The sequence below is a fragment of the Protopterus annectens genome, chromosome 9.part0, assembly GCF_019279795.1.
Source record: "Protopterus annectens isolate FY-2018-M chromosome 9.part0, PAN1.0, whole genome shotgun sequence".
In the NCBI taxonomy this organism is placed as follows: domain Eukaryota; kingdom Metazoa; phylum Chordata; order Ceratodontiformes; family Protopteridae; genus Protopterus; species Protopterus annectens.
Window position 1 is genome coordinate 1702440701 of NC_056743.1, and position 21561 is coordinate 1702462261.

A 21561-nucleotide genomic window follows, 5' to 3' on the forward strand; every position below is an offset into this window, starting at 1 on the left:
CAACCCCCCTCGGACAAAAGGCCCAGATTAGAGGAAGACTACCCTTTCTCAGATCAAGCCTCTATTACCTCTGAACATTCTGAGGACCAGGAATATACATATTCTCCTTTTAAAGACTCTGATGCAGAGGAGTCTATTCCCTCGCCCCCCCCCCCTGAGGATTACTCTTTTGGGGAAACCCTACATACTTTGAGGGAACACTTTCACTGGGAAGGCCAAGATTACTCAGATTCCAAGAAAAGGCTCAGGGATTTTCTCTTGCTCCCCCAGCATAGGCCTCTGGCTATCCCTCCTGTCTTAGATATATTAGATGATGTGTACACAGAAGCCAGCCTCAACCCAGATTCTTTACCTCCGGCTCCTGTTAAACCTGACAGGTATTACCGGGTTCCAGATTCACACCAGTTCCTATACAAAAGCCATACTGCTGACCCAGAAACCATTTCACAGGGTCCCAAGGGAATTAAGGCCTCTACTGGTAAAAACCCATTATCTTCAGAGAGAGATTCCAGAGCTTTAGAAAGGTGGGGGGAAAAAGGTATATACCTCGGCCACTTTAACCATGAGGGCATTAAACTGTCAGTTCCATATGGTAAAGTATCAACAGTTTTTATTATCTGAGTTGAAAAGCAAAATGACACAACCTGAGCAACCAGATGAGTTGCAGGATTTGTTGCATAGTGCAGAGCAAGTGGGTAAACATATCTTGCAATGTGGTTTTGATGCTTTAGAGGCCTCATGTAGAGCTGCTGTTACAGGGTCTGTCATACGCAGATATGCTTGGCTCAAAGAACAAGCCTTACCAGATCATGTCGAAGCTAAATTACTGGATGCACCTCTTCAAAAAGATGTATTGTTTGGTGTTAAAGCTGAGAAGGTACTAAAGAAAATGGAGGAAAAGGCGAGATCAATGCAAACAGTGAAAGATTTCCTGCAGGTACAACCTCCACATTTCAGCAGAAACTGGCCTTCAAAAAATTGGTCCTTTCCAGCCACGGACAGACCTCAAAGAGGCAGATACAGGCGCCCGAGAGGTAGAGGGCAATCTCAAGGATCATTCAGAGCCAGGCAATGGCAAGCACCAACCCCAAGAGGTGGAGAAGATAGATCACAGTCATTCAGCAAGCAGACACAATGACTTTCCCCTTTACTTGCCAAGCAAAGCTTTAACGGCAGCACCTTTAGGCGGAAAACTGGCATTATTCTCAAAAAATTGGTATATTGTCACAAAAGACAAATGGATCCTGGACATTATAGATAGAGGCTACAGATTCCACTTTCACACCCTTCCAAAAATGAGAGGCATGCCAAACCTGCCACAAAATCAAAGGGCAGAGGCACAAAAACAAATTTCAGCTCTCATGGGCATGAAAGCTATTCAAGAGGTGCCTGCAAAAGAACAAGGTCAAGGGTTTTATTCCAGGCTATTCCTCGTACCAAGGAAGGACAAATATTGGAGACCTATTTTAGATCTATCCATCCTAAACACATATTTACAGGTACCAAAATTCAAGATGCTCACATTACAGCAGCTTCTTCCCATGCTGGGCAAGGAGTCTTGGCTGGTAACACTGGACCTCAAGGAGGCATACCTGCATGTCCCTATCAGACAAGATTGCAGAAGATACCTCAGATTTCTTGCAGGTTCAACCCACTATCAAGTCTCTGCATTGCTCTTTGGCTTATCTACTGCGCCCAGAGTGTTTACGAAATGCCTGGCATCAGTAATTGCTTTCTGCAGACTTCAAGGAATACAAATATACCCATATCTGGACGACTGCCTGATCCAAGCGGACAGCAAGGACATACTTCTGAAACACCTGGCGTTTATAATAAGACTGTTGAACTTTCTGGGATACACAGTCAACAAAAAGAAATCAAAACTAATACCTTCTCAAACAACAATTTTCCTGGGTGCCAGCTTGAATACAAACACCCAGATGACCTACCTCACGCCAGACAAACAAGGGCAACTATCTCAATACTTCAGCAAAATGGCAACCTTCACCAGGCTGACTGCAAGGAAAATCTTGCAGGCTCTGGGATTCATGGAATCTTGCATCCTGCTGATCCCATGTGCAAAGCTGCATATGAGGAAACTTCAATGGTACCTAAAAAACTTATGGTCTCAACACAGCTACAGTTTGGAAACAATTATACCACTCATTCCGTGTCTTCAAAAGGAATTTCTGTGGTGGGCTCAAGCATGCCAAAGAAACAAAGGTCTCCCTTTCTGCATACCCCAAGCAAATCAAATCATCACAACGCCTCGGACTAAGCCTGGGGGGCACACATGAAAGATCAGTGCATTCAGGGAAAATGGTCCCAAAAAGAGAAGCACCTACACATCAACCAAAAGGAAATGCTAGCAGTGCAAAATGCTATTATGGCTTTCAAAGACCTACTGCATCCAGGCCAGCTATTGATAAGGACAGACAACACCACAGTGATGTGGTACATAAACAGGGGGGAACTCATTCATACCCCCTGTGCAGACTAGCCATGACCCTTTGGAACACAGCTCTGGAATTGCAAATCCAACTTCAGGCACAATTCCTACCAGGGAAGGAAAACACACTGGCAGACAGCCTAAGCAGAAATATGACAGATCCACACAAATGGAAGTTGCATCCTCAAGTTTTCGCAAAGATAACTCAGGCATGGGGACAGCCAGACATAGATCTCTTTGCTACCCAAAGAAATTACCAACTGAAAATGTTTTGCTCAAGGACCTATCATACGCAGGCCTGGAAAGTGGACGCACTTTCCTTCAGTTGGACAACATTGACAGTCTATGCCTTTCCGCCTCTCCCTCTGCTGCCCAAAGTTCTATTAAAAGCCAGAGCAGAGAGGCCGAAAATGATTCTCATTGTTCCAGACTGGCCAAGACAACACTGGTATCCACTCCTGAAGAGCCTGACGCATTCCCCACCATGGATCCTACCTCTAGTGCCTCTTCTGTTGTCCCAGCACAACTTCAAAACTATTCACAGCCAGCTCAAAACCCTAAATCTAGCCGCATGGAGAATCCCTTGATTTCACAACAGACCCTCCTCTCCAAGGAGGTGCAGGATGTCATCTTGGAGACCAGAAGACCTTCTATTCGAAAAGCCTACTCCGCCAAATGGAAGCGGTTTTGTGCCTGGAATCAGAAAAAGGGCCCAGAATCCTTGGGTAATAAACATACCTCAAATATTACAGTACCTAGCTGAGATGTTAAACAGTGGACTTTCCTTCTTCATCAAAATCCATGCTTCAGCCATTTCTGCACAATACAACACAGATCCTCCTTTATTCTCTCCTTTATTCTCTCATCTTCTCTTAAGACAGTTCCTCAGAGGGGCTAAGAATATAAAACCCCCAAGGAAACCACCAGTCCCTGCTTGGGACCTCAACTTCATATTGGAAAAACTGACCCTTCCTCCATTTGAGCCAGGGTGCTTCGACAGAACTACAATATTTGTCATGGAAAACAGCCTTCCTTCTGGCTATCACCTCAGCATGCAGGGTTTCGGAACTACAGGCCCTCATGGCTGTGCAACCTTTCATCATTTTCCATCAGGACAGAGTTTCTTCTGAACCAACCCTACCTTTATGCCAAAGGTAGTATCCAGTGTAGCCTTGAATCAGACTATCCACTTACCTACCTTTTACCCTAACCCACGAAACAAAGGGGAAAGACTACTGCATTCCTTGGACATTCACAGACAACTACGTTATTATTTGGACAGGACAAAGCCATTCAGGAAATCCGAGCAACTCTTTGTGTCCTATGCTACAGGTGCTCAAGGAAAGGCTATCTCCAAACAGACAATCTCAAAATGGATAGCCCACTGCATACGCTTTTGTTACTCATTTTATGGAAAAGCTGCCCCATCTAGCATCAGGTCCCATTCCACAAGAGCCACAGCTACCTCTGCAGCTTTCCTCAGGGGGGTTCCTACCAAGGACATTTTGGAAGCAGCCACTTGGAGTTCAGTGCACACTTTCTCCAAACACGATCACCTTCCACTTTACTCAAAATCTAGAGCGGGATTTGCCACAGCTGTCTTGCAGGTCATCCTTGCTTCTCCTAGTTCCGCTTAGTGCCTGCCACCCCTGCTTAGCTTTGGGATTCTACCCATCTGTTTTGACTGCAGCTGTATGCACGATGAACATAGTACAGTTTTGTACCTACCATAAATGTAGATGTTCGAGTGCTCATACAGTTGCAGTCCAGGTTCCCCCCCCTCCATCCCCTCTTAGGACAGGCCTTATGACAAACACCTTCTCATACAACCTATTTGGGGTATTCTTTTATGGTGTATTTGCTTACAACTACTGTTTTTTGATTATTCTATATTGCATTATTACATAAGTTTATGTTTTGCCTTCCTTCTGGGGGCACCTGACATCTGGGGCAAGAAAAACTGAAGAAGATGGCGTCGGCTGGCTCTTTTATACCCCTGCCGCACCGACGTCAGGGAAGAAGCGACGACAACCGACGCCGGACATAGACTTTGGAATTCGGCCGACCGAGGACCCGCCTGACGGCAGGATAACCCATCTGTTATGACTGCAGCTGTATGAGCACTCGAATATCTACATTTATGGTAGGTACAAAACTGTACTTTCCACCCCTCCGTCCAAACCCTCAGGTTGACAGCATGGCTGCTCCAATTCTGTCCCTAGTCAGGCTTCATGATTTTTCATGGAGGTGGTTCATATTCTGTCTTCCTCCCACAAGCCTTCTACTAGGAAGATTTATTCCAGTAAGTGGAAGAGATTTTCCATTTGGGCTTATGAAAGACAGATTGATCCCTATACAGCTCCCATCTCATAGATTTTAGAGTTTCTATCTCAACTGTTTAGTCAGGGATCTGCGGCAACTATTAAAGTACAGTTGGCAGCCATTTCTACTTTTCATGTTGCTAGTGAACCCAATATAATGGCGCATAGTCTTTGTTGGGCCTTTCTCAAAGGGACTATGCTACTACGACCTCCAATCTTTGATCCTGTTATGCCATGGGATCTTAATTTTGTGCTACAGCAGCTTACCTCACCACCTTTTGAGCCCGCGGCAACCTGTGACCTAAAATTTGTGTCTTGGAAGACACTCTTCTTTGATAGCCATCACTTCGGCTAGGCGGAACTCCAAGCTTCATCAGTCCGGCCCCCTTACTTGATATTTCACAAGGATAGGGTTTTGCTAAGACCTAATCCTTCCTGTATGCCTAAGGTTGTTTCAGTGGTCAACCTCAACCAATCTGAGATGCCTGTGTTTTTCCCTGGATAACAAGGCAGAATTTAAGTTTCATCAGCTGGATGTCCACAGACAATTACGTTTCTATTTACATAGAACAAGAGATTTTAGAAAATCTGGCCAACTTTGTGTCTCCTTTTCGGAAAACAGACTAGGTACTTCAGTTTCCAAAGTAACTTTGTCCAGATGGATTTCTAGCTGCATTTTCTTCATCTGTTCTTCAAATGGCAAGGAATTACCCTTCAAGGTAAAGGCTCACTCTACACGTTCGGTGTCTACTTCTACTGGCTTTCAGGCTAGGATGTCTATGGATAATATTTGTGCTGCAGCTACTTGGGCATCTCCTTACACCTTTATTACTCATTACAAATTGGATCTGGTATCAAGGGGCCCACCCACCTACCCCCTCCTGGAGGACCTAGAAGTCGAGTCTCTGGTTTCAGCACTCCTTGATAGGTTGAGTTGGTTCTTCCTCTCAGAGTGTGTGTGTGTGTGAGAGTGTGAGAGTGTGTGTGTGTGTGTGTGTGTGTGGATGGATGTGAGCTCACTGCAAACAAGATCTGGGGAATAGGCGCATTGCACCATGGGATACCTCTTGGCCATGAGCCAATTGAAGACTTTGAGCTAGAGTATGGCCGAGTCGGAGCCAAGGTTCGGTTCCGAACCCACGGGTAAGAATGTGAGGCGAGATGGACTACATACGTCAAACGTTATGGTGAGTACATAACTTCTTGATTTTCATTATCGCTACTCCATCTAATTCAATAACCCACCCTCTGACTTCCTCTAAATTTTCACATCTCGTTCGTATGGATGTAGTAAGCCTTGCCTGAAGCCCATCCACTCCCCTTTCCAAATTATTGGGGGCTAATCTGTCCCAGGTTTTGGTGTTGTGCAGCAAACTCGATGTGAGAACACCGATGGAACAGTTGTGTTATGGGACTAAGGAAAGCACTCAAGCATTTGGAGAATAGTCTGTCTGCTGAATCAGATCAGCCTTGTAGCAAAATCTCATCTATCAGAAGACAGACAGAATAGGCATAATGAAGAGCCATTGTTATGGTAAGTACTTAATTTTTATGTTGAGTCTGAATTTAAGTTGCATATTTAAAACTCAGTGTTGTGCACTTTTACTACTCCACTGAATTTATGTAGAAGTTGACTGCAGTCTTTTTTAATAGGTGTACTGTAATGCTTGTATTTTTTACCTTTATTTGCCATTACTAGGTTTTCCTAAATTAATCTGTGTGGTAATGTCTTTGCTGTATAGGAAGAAAACCTTGGAAGGCATGAAGCGCACTGCAGAACAGGATGAAGAGGACAGTGGTGCAGAAGATCCTGGTTTGAGTGATCATGCACATCCTGATGAGACTGAAGAGGCAGAAGTGGAGTATTATAGACAGGAGGTTGGCAAGGAACCAGATGAAGGTAAACTATTTTTAATATTGGGCTCCTGTAGAAATGCTGATTATGTTGGCAAAGCAGGCAGTGACTTAGACTTTGTGCAACTGTATATTGGAGAACATGTGGGTGGTTAACAATGTTTTAAGTGTCCTGATTACTTGTGGTGTGAAGTATTACCACATTTTCATTTCTTACTGTTAGAGCAGTTGGCTAGACAGAGGGACAGAGCTGGGAAAGATGTGCAGCAGGCAAGGGTGATAAAGGACAGTGAGGGAAACGTACTCACAAGTGAGGAGATTGTGTTAAGCAGATGGAAAGAGTACTTTGAAGGGCTGATGAATGAAGAGAATGTGAGAGAGAGAAGGTTGGATGATGTGGGGATAGTGAATCAGGAAGTGAAGCAGATTAGCAAGGAGGAAGTAAGGACAGCTATGAAGGGGATGAAGAATGGAAAGGCTGGTGGCCCAGATGACATACCAGTGGAAGCATGGAGGTGCTTAGGAGAAATGGCAGTGGAATTCTTAACTAGATTGTTTAATGAAATTTTGGAAAGTCAGAGGATGCCTGAGGAGTGGAGAATGTGTTTTGGTACCTATCTTTAAGAATAAGGGTGATGTGCATAGCTGCAGTAACTACAGAGGGATAAAATTGATCAGTCACAGCTTGAAGTTTTGGGAAAGAGTAGTGGAAGCTAGGTTAAGAAGGGAGGTGATGATTAGTGATCAGCAGTATGGTTTCATGCCAGGAAAGACCACTACAGATGCGGTATTTGCTCTGAGAGTGTTGTTGGAGGAATACAGGGAAGGGCAGAAGGAGTTGCATTGTGTCTTTGTGGACTTAGAGAAAGCATGTGACAGGGTGCCTAGAGAGGAGTTGTGGTATTGTATGAGGAAGTCGGGAGTGGCAGAGAAGTATGTAAGAGTGGTACAGGATATGTACAAGGGTAGTGTGACATTGGTGAGGACTGCGGTGGGAGTGACAGATACGTTTAAGTTGGAGGTGGGATTACATCAAGGATCAGCTCTGAGCCCTTTCTTATTTGCAGTGGTGATGGACAGGTTGACAAATGAGATTAGACAGGAGCTGATGTTTGCAGATGACATTGTGATATGTAGTGAGAGTAGGGACCAGGTTGAGGAGACCCTGGAGAGGTGGAGATGTGCTTTAGAGAGGAGAGGAATGAAGGTCAGCAGGGCTAAAACAGAATATATGCAGATGACATTGTGATATGTAGTGAGAGTAGGGACCAGGTTGAGGAGACCCTGGAGAGGTGGAGATGTGCTTTAGAGAGGAGAGGAATGAAGGTCAGCAGGGCTAAAACAGAATATATGTGTGTAAATGAGAGGGAGGGTAGAGGAATGGTGAGGATGCAGGGAGTAGTTGGTAAAGGTGGATGAGTTTAAGTACTTGGGATCAACAGTTCAGAGTAATGGTGAGTGTGGAAGAGAGATGAAGAAGAGAGTACATTCAGGTTGGAGTGGGTGGAGAAGAGTGTCAGGAGTGATTTGTGACAGACTGGTACCAGTAAGAGTGAAAGGGAAGGTGTACAAGAGGGTAGTGAGACCAGCTATGTTATATGGGTTGGAGACGGTGGCATTGACGAAAAGGCAGGAGTCAGATCTGGATGTGGCAGAGTTAAAGATGTTAAGATTTGCACTGGGTGTGACTAGAATGGACAGGATTAGGAATCAGTATATTAGAGGGTCAGCTCAGGTTGGACAGTTTGGGGACAAAGCAAGAGAGGCGAGATTGCGTTGGTTTGGACATGTGCTGAGGAGGGATGCTGGGTATATTGGGAAAAGGATGCTAAGGATGGAGCTGCCAGGTAAGAGGAAAAGAGGAAGGCCTAAGATAAGGTTTATGAATGTGGTGAGAGAGGACATGCAGGCGGTTGGTGTGAAAGAGCATGATGCAGAGGACAGGAAGAAATGGAAACAGATGATCCGCTGTGGCGACCCCTAACGGGAACAGCCGAAAGAAGATGATGATGAGAGCAGTAATCTACAGTGTTGATGTTGAGATTGAAACGCCATTGATCCAGCAGTTTAGTTAAGTGATACGACTTGTAATACTCGAAGCTGCTGATGGTTATATGCACTAGTACCTTGATGGAGAGTGGGTTGCTCATACTTCCCTTGCCTATCCACCCAGCTTGATCAGCTGTCATCTAGTGCTTGGTCTTTTTTCTCAAGTAATAAACCTTTGAGTTGTCAGTTTTATGAGTATTGCATTTTTTTAAAACTTGAGACAAATCCTGTTTTATAACCATGTTTAATGTACATAATTTGCAAGTGTGTTTAAGTTAACTGCTGAAATTGTCATTGCTGTTAAGTAGCAGTGGATCTAAGAGAATTTGACAGCAGGGATTAGCATTGCAGAAATGGACTTTGCTTTTGAAGTCTGACTTCTCAAAATGTAAATGTCTTGTGCTTGAAATAAAAAGCAGTGTGCAAATTGGGGGCAACTTAAAACATGTTTTTTTTGTTATGGGTTGTCACACATGCAAAAAAAAAATTAAGGCCGAATCTTTGATGGAGGGATTATTTGTTCAACTAAGCAATCACTGATACAGTATTGTTCATTGTAGGTGAGAATTAACTGTAGGAGGGGGTGTCTGGTTATCTAGCCTGAAACTTTGGACATCCCTTCCCATGATTAGGATGCTGGTAGAAACAGGGAAGTAGCTAATGCCATTTTCATTTCTGTGTTGATGCTTTACTGAGTTTGGTAATCCATTTCAGTCAAATCCGTGCAAGCTCCTTTGTGAGAAATATCCTTTTGGGAGTGGTGTTTGCTTTTTCTATCTGTGCTTTGCTCATAATTTGTTGTATTTTCTGTGGTACTGTTTGGGTCTTGTTAGTGTATTCCTGGAAATTTTTCTGAGGTTTAGAACACTCCTCAGGAAAGATCCCAGAGGATCTGTTTTTTAGTTTCATTGCTTTTTCTGTCTAGGAGAGTAACAACCCACTCCTTCTTGCAAGGAGTAATATTTTTTTAAAGAAGACATTGTTTCTTAGAGCTAAGAATATTAAGTGTCTTGATGGGTGCTTTAAGCTTCTTTCCCGTAGTAAAGGAATGCCACCACTCTCAACTGCTTCTGCAGAGAAGATGCATACTCCCAGCACGTTGAAAAAATAAGTCTTTGTACCACAGGGAAATAGAGAAGCTAGAGAAAAAAAAGGTAGCAGTTAAGGAAAACAGCAGAATGAACAATGCCTTTTGAGACCCTGTAAGCTGCACAAAGAAGTCTGAAAGTGTTGCCTTCATGGCTGCATGTTTTGGTAAGCCACTGGCTCCAACCCAAGTTTTGGCATTATGCACCAAACTTGATCTGAGAACACAGATGGAACAGTTGAGATCCAATTGTTTGACCCCCTCCAGTGATGGACAGACCTTAACACTTGTTGCTGCTTTGTGACAGTCTGTTGCCAGGTTGTGGTAAATGCAAGTATTTGGATTTTCTTTCATTCACACTCGTACAATAATGCTCACCTGTGTGTGTATACACACACACACACACACACACACACACACACACACACACACACACACACACACACACACACACACCCTCCCAACTTTGAACCAGTGTATCACTTAAAAGATGGAGCCACTTGTGCAATTTTGTTGGGGGAAGGGGGCTTTTATTTGCCTTTAGATTGTTGCTTGATTATAGTTAAGTGATTTGACTGTTTAAAGTTATATTCTTACCGAGTTGAATTTTTCCATTATCCACAAAAACTTTAGAAAAGCTTGGTAGATTCCACCCATAGATTTCCAAGTCATTTTGTTATGAACCCAATCTTACTTTTTAGGAAAAAAACTTGGCAGAGAGGGACAGAAATCTTAAGATCATCTGGGAGTAAAAGAAACTAAAGGTGGTTTGTTTAGGCCAGCCAACTCCCAAGCAAGATTGTCCTGTACAAGCATTCTTTAACCTAGAAGAATGTGTAAAATAGAGTGACCAAATGAGAAAAAAATTGTGAGCAGAGAGAGTGAGTTGTCTTGCAGAACCCAGTAGACCTGCAGGAGCTTGTAGGTATAAGATATCTGTAAGAAATTGCCTTGTGCACCTGGCCTTTTTCATTTTTTTAAACAAGAAATATCTTAATTTATCATATATGAAATAAGCAGTCATATATTTATATAAATGAAAACAAACCATATTGACATAATTGTACTTGCAAACACAATTGTAGTTGCAAAAACATTATACATTACTTATAATCTGTTCAGTCATTGTCAGTCAAGCATTACATATCATTCAAACCCTGCCTTCTTTTAAACTTCATTCCTCCTCTGCATGTATTGTTCCCACAATTTCCATTTTTTCCTATGTAATTTGCTCCTACCATTTTCTAAAGTTCCCAATTCCATTTGTTTTATCTCTTTCTAAATTCACTGCTTCAAGTACAGTTGGTTTAGACTTTGATTTCCATTTTCTAGTAGTTACTTTTTTGGCAGTCACCATAGTTGGACTCAGCAAGGCTTTACTATTTGTAGACAATTGAAATTCGGTGTAACTAAGGAAATGATTTTTTGAGGTACACAAATTTGCTCACACAATATGTGAGACAGAATAGTCTCAGGGAATATTTAAAGTCTGCCAATTCATTACACACAAAGAAAATATCTTCCCAGTTACCTCTTTCTATCCATTACACCTCCAACATTTGCTGTCTACCTGAGGGAAAATTCTTTGGCGTCTACTTGTGAAATAAAAATATGTATGTAAACACTTCACGCAAAGATGCTAAATCTTCCAGACTTTGTTGCTCATTTGGGAGACATACGTATATCCTGCCATTGTTTCTTTGTGAATTGCTTATCCAGTCTATCTTCTAAATTCTAACCACCTCTGATTTATTCTTATAGCAGTTGCGCAATATTTGATATGTGCTACTAATTATTACTTGTTTAACAGCAGCATCTGATGATGTTCATCATGTTTCACTGTTGCAGTCATCACTGTAGGGTTCTTCCTGCCGGCAGGCAGCCCTTGGTCGGCCAGAATCCCAAAGTCTGGGTCCGGCGTCGGCTGTGTACTCATCCTCCCTGACGTCAGTGCGCCAGGGGTACAAAGCTCACAGTCGACGCCATGTTCTCCAGCCTTTCTTGCCGCGTGGTGGAAGCAGTTTGCAAGTGCCGGTCGGCTGACTCCTGTTATTTTTTGTGCTTCATACCGAAGGCATTCTTCTTTTCAAAGCCAAGTACCCCGTTGGGGAAACTTTTTTCTTGCTCCAGTCCGATGTCAGAAAAAGTTAATTGTATTTCATGTGGGAAGCAAATACCTCATAAGGATTTTCATTCTTACTGTATTCCTTGCCTAGGCCCTGACCACGACGTAGCTAGTTGTCGGTTTTGTGCTAGATTTAATCAACGTACTATTAAACGGAGATACGATTTTGCCTTTCATTACTTTGGGAGGCGATTTAATTATAACATGTCGGACACGCTTCCAACTACCGGAGTTCATAAAGGGCGCAAGGATAATGATAGGCCTCCGAGGTCCAAATCAGACGACAGTTTACAATTAGAGCCAGCTGCCGGTTCAGCCTTCGTCAGTGAGGCGCTTTCGCAGCCCCTGTCGTCGGCCATTACAGAACTGCTTGCCGATACGGACTCCCACGAGGAGCCAACTAGGCTTTCGGATATTCCAGGTGCAGGACCTTCGGATAATGCTCCCTCGGATGGGTCCGGAGCCGCTGTGCAGGTACCGGCTTCCGAGGGGGTTTTCAGGCCTACACAGCTTCAGGTAAAGGCAAAGACAAAGACTCCTTCTAAAACAAAGACTCAAGCCCAGGCCTTCTCTGATCCGGGACCTAAATCTCAAAAACAAATACTTAAAATGGCGGAGGATTTGCTAACTATGATTAGGGGTTCCCATCCCCCTCCAGACAAAAGGCCTCTGATCGGGTATCTATCTCTTCAGTGTCTTCCTCTGAACAGGATTATACTTTCCCTCCTTATGAGGATTCTGATGCTGAGGAATCCATTCCTTCAGCTTCTCCTCCTGAAGATTACTCTTTTGGGGAAACTTTACATGACATGAGGGAACATTTTCACTGGGAAGGACAGGAGTACTCTGAATCTAAGAGAAGGCTTAGGGATTTCCTTCTTCCCCAACACAGACCCCTGGCTATTCCTCCTATTTTGGATATTGTGGATGATGTCTTTACTGAGTCTAATTTAACCCCTGACTCCTTTCCTCTGGCCCCTGCTAAGCCTGATAGATGTTAGAGTCCCTGACTCTCACCAGTTTCTATTTAAAAGTCCTACTGCTGATCCAGAAACCATTTCTCAGGGTCCTAAGGGTGTTAAGGCTGCCACTGCTAAGAACCCTATTCCGTCAGATAAGGATTCTAGAGCTTTGGAGAGATGGGGCAAAAAAGTGTACACTTCTGCTACTTTATCTATTAGGGCTTTGAATTGTCAATTTCATATGTTGAAATATCAGCAATACCTTTTGTCTGTTATTAAACAAAATATGTGTACCATTTCTGCTTGTGCAGACAATAAGGAATTACAAGATTTGATGCATGCTACTGAGCAGGTGGGGAAACATACCTTACACTGTGGTTTTGATGCTTTGGAGGCCTCTTGCAGGGTGGCAGCCACTGGCACAGTCATTAGAAGGCATGCTTGGTTAAAGGAACAAAATTTGCCTGATCAAGTAAAAGCAAAATTACTGGATGCTCCTGCCCAACATAATGTTTTGTTTGGGTCTAAGGCTGAAGAGGTTATAAAGAAAATGGAGGATAAGGCAAAATCCATGCAAATGGTTAAGGATTTCTTACAAGTTCAGCCTCCTAGATTTAGCAGAAATTGGCCAGCTAAGAATTGGTCCTTTCCCAGCTTGGACAGGCCTCAGAGGGGTAGATATAGGTTCCCCAGAGGGAGGGCCCAAGCACAGACCTCGTATAGACCTAGACAGTGGAGTGCTTCCACCCCCAGGGGTGGAGAAGATAGGTCTCAACCTTATAGGAAACAGGCTCAATGACTCCCCCTGCATGGCTCCAGGAACCTCTCTCCTGGAAGCTCCTCTGGGAGGAAAACTTTCTCTTTTTCACCGAAATTGGACTTGCATAACCCAAGACAAGTGGGTTCTGGATGTAGTTTTAAGAGGTTACAAATTCCACTTTCACACCTTACCAAAACCAAACGCACGGCCAGACCTACCAAAAACTCAGTGGGCGGAGGCATTAAAACAGGTGAGGTCTCTCATGGCTATGAGGGCCATAGAACTGGTTCCAAATTCAGAGACTGGACAAGGCTTTTATTCAAGACACTTTCTAGTTCCCAGAAAGCAAAACCCATCCTGGATCTGTCAGTCTTAAATACTTTCCTGGAGATACCAAAGTTCAAGATGCTTACTCTGCAGCAGCTCCTGCCAGTGTTGAGCAAAAATGCATGGATGGTGACATTGGACTTAAAGGAGGCTTACCTACACATTCCTATCAGACAGGAGTGCAGAAAATACCTCCGGTTCAGGGCAGGCTCAAAACATTACCAATTCTCTGCGCTGCCCTTTGGCTTGTCTACTGCGCCCAGGGTCTTTACCAAGTGCCTGGCACCAGTAGTAGCTTACTGTAGACTCAAGGGAATTCAAATTTACCCTTATCTGGATGACTGCCTTATTCAAGCAGACAGCAAGGACATCTTACTCCAGCACCTGCAATTTGTTCAGAATCTACTCAAGTGCCTGGGATTCACTGTGAACATAAAAAAGTCAAATTTGGCACCCACTCAACAGATAACTTTCCTGGGTGATCTTTTAAGCACTACAACCCAGATGGCATTCCTGACGCCAGAAAAACAACTACAGCTGGCTTCAACTTTCAAAATCCTGGCGTTGATGTCTCCGCTCACTGCAAGGAAATTCCTGCAGGCTTTGGGTTACATGGCTTCCTGCTTCCTACTCATACCATATGCAAGACTGCATATGAGGAAGATACAGTGGTACCTAAAAAACGTATGGTCCCAGCATTGTCACAGTCTGGAAACCGTGATTGCTGTCTTTCATTGGTGGGCCACGGCATGTCTTCAAAACAAAGGGAAAGCCTTCAGTCTACCTCCAGCCAACCAAGTGACAACCACGGATGCCTCGGATTATGCATGGGGAGCCCACTTGCAGGGGAAAGGCCTGCAAGGTTTTTGGACAGAGGATCAGAAGCATCTACATATCAATTTAAGAGATGTTAGCTGTACAGAATGCCCTCTTGGCTTTCAGGGATCTTTTACAGCCATGGCAGCTACTGATACAGACAGACACCACAGTTGTGGTACATAAGCAAGGGGGGTTCACACTCCTACCCCCTTTGCAGACTAGCCATGACTCTATGGAACACAGCACTAGCTTGCAAAGTGGATCTACAAGCTCAATTCCTGCCAGGGAAACAAAACACTCTGGCAGACAGCCTGAGCAGGAATCTGTCAGACCCACACGAGTGGATGCTAGACACCCAAATATTCAAGATGATTATAGAAGCCTGGGGTTGCCCAGACATAGATCTCTTTGCATCTCCCCACAACTACCAGTTACAGACTTTTTGCTCAAGGACATATCACAAGCTAGCATGGAAAGTGGATGCTCTCTCATTCAGTTGGAGGAACCTCTCTGGGTATGCCTTCCCACCACTGCCTCTTCTACCAAGGGTGTTATTAAAAATAAAACAGGACAAACCAAATATGATCTTACTAGCCCCGAATTGGCCTCGACAATTTTGGTACTCAACACTGATAAATCTATCCCAGGAACCTCCTTGGATTCTACCTCAGATTCCAAATCTTTTGTCTCAACATCAGGGCCAGGTCCTGCACTCTCATATCAAAACTATCAGCCTGGCAGCCTGGCGTATTCAGGGTCTATAATTAATCCTACCCTTACCAAACAGGTTATGGATGTCATCTTAGAAGCCAGAAGGCCTAGCACTAGGAAATCTTATGCAGGTAAATGGAAGAGATTTTGCACCTGGATGCAGGCTCAGGAATCGGATCCTCACATTCCAAATATTCCATTGATTTTACATTACCTAACATATGTTGCATAAAGGTTTATCTTTTTCTTCCATAAAAATACATGCCTCAGCTATCTCTGCACAGTATAATTTTTTCACATCCACTTCTGAAACAATATCTCAGAGGAGCAAAGAATTTAAGGCCCCCTAGGACTCCACTCATTCCTGCTTGGGACCACAATTATGTACTGGAAAAGCTTACTCTGCCACCTTTTGAGCCTGCTGCCACATCCGATGTAAAGTATTTATCATGGAAGACTGTTATCCTACTGGCTTTAACTTCAGCCAGGAGAGTCTCGGAGTTACAAGCGCTCATCGCTGTGGAACCTTACATTATTTTTCATCAAGACAGGGTTTCTTTGAGGACTAACCCTACTTTCATGCCTAAAGTGGTTTCTAAAGTGGCTTTAAACCAAACTATTCACCTGCCAACTTTTTTTCCCTAATCCACAAAATAAGGGGGAGAGGATCTTGCATTCTTTGGACGTACACAGGCAGCTTCGCTTTTACCTGGACAGAACCAAGGATATCAGGAAAACAGAACAACCGTTTGTTTCTTATGCAGCAAATTCCCAAGGCAAAGCCATTTCAAAAGGGACCATTTCTAAATGGATTGCTCATGGAATCAGATTTTGTTACTCTCATCATGGAAAGCAAATCCCTGGAAAAAATTTGGGCTCACTCTACCAGAGCTGCTGCTACTTCAACTGCCTTTCTCAGGGGAGTCCCCTACCAAAGATATTTTGGAAGCTGCAACTTGGAGTTCAGTGCATACTTTCTCTAAGCACTATAATCTCCCTCTTTATTCTAAATCTAGGGCAGGCTTTGCTTCTGCAGTCTTGCAAGGCCTTCTAGCCACCCCTCCTACTCTTTAACCACCACCCTTTGTCTCAGCTTTAGGATTCAACCCTACAGTGATGACTGCAACAGTGAAACACGATGAACATAGTATAGTTGCGTACACTTACCATAAATGTAGATGTTCGAGTGTCTTCACTGTTGCAGTCTGGGTTACCCACCCTCCTGTCCCCTCTTATACTTCTATTGTTGTGGTTCCCTGCTCCACCCTTCTTCTGAGGTGTATTTGCTACAGGGTATGGGGTTTGTTGTATGTTACTTTTTTGTTTTACTTTTAGCCTTTATTTTTGGGAACCTGACATCTGGGGCAAGAAAAACTGTAGAACATGGTGTCGGCTGTGAGCTTTGTACCCCTGGCGCACTGACGTCAGGGAGGATGAGTACACAGCCGACGCCGGACCCAGACTTTGGGATTCTGGCCGACCGAGGGCTGCCTGCCGGCAGGAAGAACCCTACAGTGATGACTGCAACAGTGAAGACACTCTAACATCTGCATTTATGGTAAGTGTACACAACTGTACTTTCTTCGTGTTTCACTGTTGCAGTCATTACATTTGAGGTAATCTGCCTGCAGGTTGCCCTCAGTCGGCCTGATTAACAAAGTTTTGGGTCCTGCGTCAGTTGCTGTCCCTTCTTCCATGACGTCTGGTCGTCAAGGGTATAAAACATGCAGCTGATGCCATTACATCAGTCTTTCTTGCCGCGTGGTGCCCGAAGCAGAAGCAGTTCGCAAGTGCCGGTTGGCCGACTCCTGAAATTTTTGTTTTCAAGTTTCAGAACCGAAGTCTTCAACTTAAAGGTAAGTACCCCGTTGGAGAAACTTCTTCTTGCTCCTTACTGATGTCAGTAAAAGTTATTAATTGCATTACTTGTGGAAAGCAAATACCTCAAAGATTTTCATTCTTACTGTATTCCTTGCCTAGGCCCTGACCACGATGTACCTTGCTGTCGGTTTTGTGCCTTATTTAATCAGCGCACTATCCGTCTGTATATTTTTGTCTCTAAATATTTCAGTTCTCTTTAATTATCCAGAAATGTCGGTTAGCCATCCGACTACTGGGATTCCGAAAAAACGCAAAGATAGACAGAGATAGGCCGCCGAGGTCCAAAACTGCCGACGACGCTTCTAATGCAGTCGCCAGTTCGCCGGTACTCAGTGAGGTGCTTTTGCAGCCCTTGATACCCGCTACTTCTGATTCGCAGGCCTCTACTGAGACCCATTCGGAGTCCGGTATGCCACATGATACTTCAACTATGGAACCTGCAGATGTCTCTACCTTGGATGGGTCTGGAGCCGCTGTGCAGGCACTGGCTTCTGAGGGTGCATTCAGGCCTACAGACTTGCATATTAAATCAACACCTCCTTCATTACTAAGGCCTAAATCTCGATCCATGTCTAAAAAAACGGATGCCCAGGCCCTTATACCTAAAAAAATAATTGATAAAAATGGCTGAAGATCTAATAACTCTAATCGGGGTAGTCACCCCCCCCCCCCCCAAGAGGCCTAGGGCTGAGCTTGATTATGAATCTTCTGATCAAGATTCGGTTTCTTCTGACTCTTCTGTTGACTTGGATTTGTCCATACCTACTTATCAGGATTCTGTTGCAGAGGATTCTATTCCCTCTGCTTCCCCTCCTGAGGATTTTTCTTTCGGTGAAACTTTACATACTTTAAGGGAGCATTTTCACTGGGAAAGCCAGGAATTTTCTGATTAAAAAAAGAGGTTTAGGGATTTCCTTCTACCTCAGCATAGGCCTTTGGCTATACCTCCTGTACTAGACATTGTTGACGTTTTCTCGGAATCCAGTTTGGCCCCTGATTCCCTCCCTCCTGCTCCTAGTAAACCTGACAGATACTACAGGGTTCCTGAGTCCCACAAGTTCGTTTTCAAAAATCCTGTTGCAGATCCAGAGACTATTTCTCAGGGGCCCAAGGGCATTAAGGCTTCTACTGCTAAAAATCCGACCCCTTCTGATAGAGACTCCAGGGCGCTGGATAGATGGGGTAAAAAGATTTATACTTCTGCAACCTTGGCAATCAGAACTTTAAACTGCCAATTTCATATGTTAACATATCAGTAACATGTTAAGACTACTTAAACAGAAAATGATGATTCCTGACTGTGGAAAATAAAGATTTACAGGACTTAATGCATTCTGCTGAAAAGGTTGGAAAACATGCTTTGCAATGTGGTTTTGATTCTTTAGTAGCCTCTTGCAGGGCTGCTGTTACTGGGTCTGTGCTTAGAAGGCATGCTTGGCTTAAGGAGCAGTCTTTGCCTGATCATTTTAAAGCTAAATTGTTGGATGCTCCTTTAAATCAGGACTGCCTTTTGGCGACAAGGCTGAAAAAGTACTTAAAAAGATGGAAGATAAAGCTAAATCTATGCAAACTGTTAAAGATTTTTTACAAGTGCAACCCCCTCGATTTAGTAGGCACTGGCCTACTAAGAATTGGTCCTTTTCAGTCCCTCCCAGGTCTTCTCAAGCCAAACACAGATGCAGCAAAAACCCTAGGTTTCAGTCCCAGGGGCTCTCGGAACTAAGCAGTGGGGGGGCCTCCACTTCCAAATCTGGAAATAAGACACCCACCTATGGTAAACAGTCTCAATGACTTCCTTTTAAAATTTCCAATCACTTATCTTTTGACCGCCCCTTTGGGGGGAAAATTGCTCTTCATGCAAAGAACTGGGAACTCATAACCCAGGACAAATGCGTTTTAAATAGTGTCCCAGAGGTACAGATTTCATTTCCAAACTTTGCCAACACCAAGCGAGTGGCCAGACCTGCCCCCATATCAGTGGGCAGAGGCTCAAAAACTGGTACTTTCCCTCTTAAGCATGGGGGCAATTCAGCTGTTACTAGAAGAGGAAAAGGGACAAGGTTTCTACTCCAGACTTTTTGTGGTACCCAGAAAAGACAAATCATGACGTCCATTCCTGGACCTGTCTACTCTAAATGCCTTTCTGGAGTTTCCAAAATTCAAGATGCTGACTGTTCTCCAATTACTTCCTAAGCTAGGCAAAGACGCCTGGTTGGCAACACTAGATTTAAAAGAAGCATACTTGCACATCCCAATCAGGGAATCTTGCAGAAGATACCTACACTTCAAAGCAGGCTGCACGCATTCAGTTCTCTGCACTGCCCTTTGTTTTGTCTACTGCGCCCAAGGTATTCACAAAGTGCCTAGCACCAGTTATTGTATTTTGTAGGCAAAGAAGTATTCAAATATTACCCATACCATGCCGATTGTCTAATTCAGGCAGAAAGCCAGGGCAAACTTTTGAATCATCTGGCGTGTGTAAAAAGGGATGTTCTTAGTGTTTTACTATTGCAGTCATTACATTTGAGTAATCTGCTGGCAGGTTGCCCTCAGTCGGCCTGAATTCCAAAGTCTTGGGTCCTGCGTTGGTTGCTGTCTTCTCTTCGATGACGTCAGGTCATCAGGGGTATAAAACATGCAGCCGATGCCATTTTCTTTAGTCTTTCTTGCCGTGCCCGAAGCAGAAGCATTTCGCAAGTGCCGGTCGGCCGACTACTGAAATATTCGAGTTTGAGTTTCAGAACCAAAGTCTTCACTAAAGCTAAGTACCCCGTTGGGGAAACTTTTTTCTTGCTTTTTACCGATGTCCGAAAAAGTTAATAATTGTATTACTTGTGGGAAGCAAATACCTCATAAGGATTTCCATTTATACTGTATTCCTTGCCTAGGCCCTGATCACAACGTGCCTGGCTGTCGGTTTTGTGCTAGATTTAACCAACGCACTGTTAAGCGTTGGTATATTTTTGCATCAAAGTATTTTGGAAACAGATTTAACTACCCAGAAATGTCGGATAGCAATCCGACTGCCGGAGTACATAAGCGCAAAGAAAAGGACAGAGAAAGGCAGTAGAGATCCAAAACTGACTAAGCTTCTCCTAAGCCAGTCGCCGGTACTCAGTGATCCCCTGATACCCGCTACCTTTGAGTCGCAGGCCTCTACCGACATCCATGTGGAGTCCGGCATGCCGCAAGATAATCAAAGTATTGGACCGATGGATGCATCTCCCTCGGATGGGTCCGGAGCTGCTGAGCAGGCACCGGCTTCTGAGGGTGTATTCCGACCTCAACATTTGTATATCAAAACAGACGACAGCTGCATAATGAAAGACAAAGTAGTATGCAAATATATCCTTACTTGGACGACTGTCTCATTCAAGTAGAGAACAAGGACACTCTTCTTCAACACCTGGTCTTTATGAAAAAGCTTCTAACATGCCTAGGGTACACAAGCGAAAAGAAATCACAACTGGTACCTTCTCAAAAGATAACATTCCTGGGTGCAAGCTTGGATACAACTGCCCAGTTGGCTCACCTCACACCAGACAAGCAAAGGCAACTGACTACTTACTTCAAACTGATGGCAACAAAAACCCAGTCTTCTGCAAGACAAATTCTGCGTGCTCTGGGCTTCATGGCATTCTGCATCCCACTAATTCCATCTGCAAGACTGCATATGAGGAAACTTCAATGGTGCCTAAAAAGTTTATGGAGTCAACATTCTCACAGTTTGGAAACCATGATTCATTCCCTGCCTGCATCAGGAGTTTCTATGGTGGGCAAAGGCATGTCACCAAAACATGGGACTGCCCTTCACTCTACCCCCTGCCAGCCAAACCTTAACAACAGAATCATCAGATTATGCCCGTGGGGCCCACATGGCAGGAAGATGCATTCAGGGCTTATGGGCACCAAAACAAATGCATCTGCATATCAACCAGAAAGAGATGTTAGCTGTTCAAAATGCCCTAACAGCCTTCAAGGACTTACTTCATCCAGGAAAACTACTGATAAAGACGGACAACACCACAGTCATGTGGTATATAAACAAGCAAGGGGGCACACACTCACACCCCCTTTGCAGATTAGCCATGGCACTGTGGGACACATCTTTGACCTACCAAATACATCTTCAAGCTCAATTCTTGACAGGAAAACAAAACACTCTGGCAGACGATTTAATCAGAAACCTTATGGATCCTCAGGAGTGGAAACTAAA

General features: G+C 44.0%; 1 protein-coding gene across 1 annotated transcript in view; it reads left to right on the forward strand.

Moving 5' to 3' along the window:
* LOC122810765 (suppressor of SWI4 1 homolog) overlaps positions 1-21561 on the forward strand; it is an 821276-nt gene that overhangs the window by 668137 nt on the left and 131578 nt on the right. Inside the window, exon 11 of the mRNA XM_044082325.1 lies at positions 6513-6670. Coding sequence (XP_043938260.1) covers positions 6513-6670 — 158 coding nt within the window. The remainder of the gene's footprint in view (positions 1-6512; positions 6671-21561) is intronic.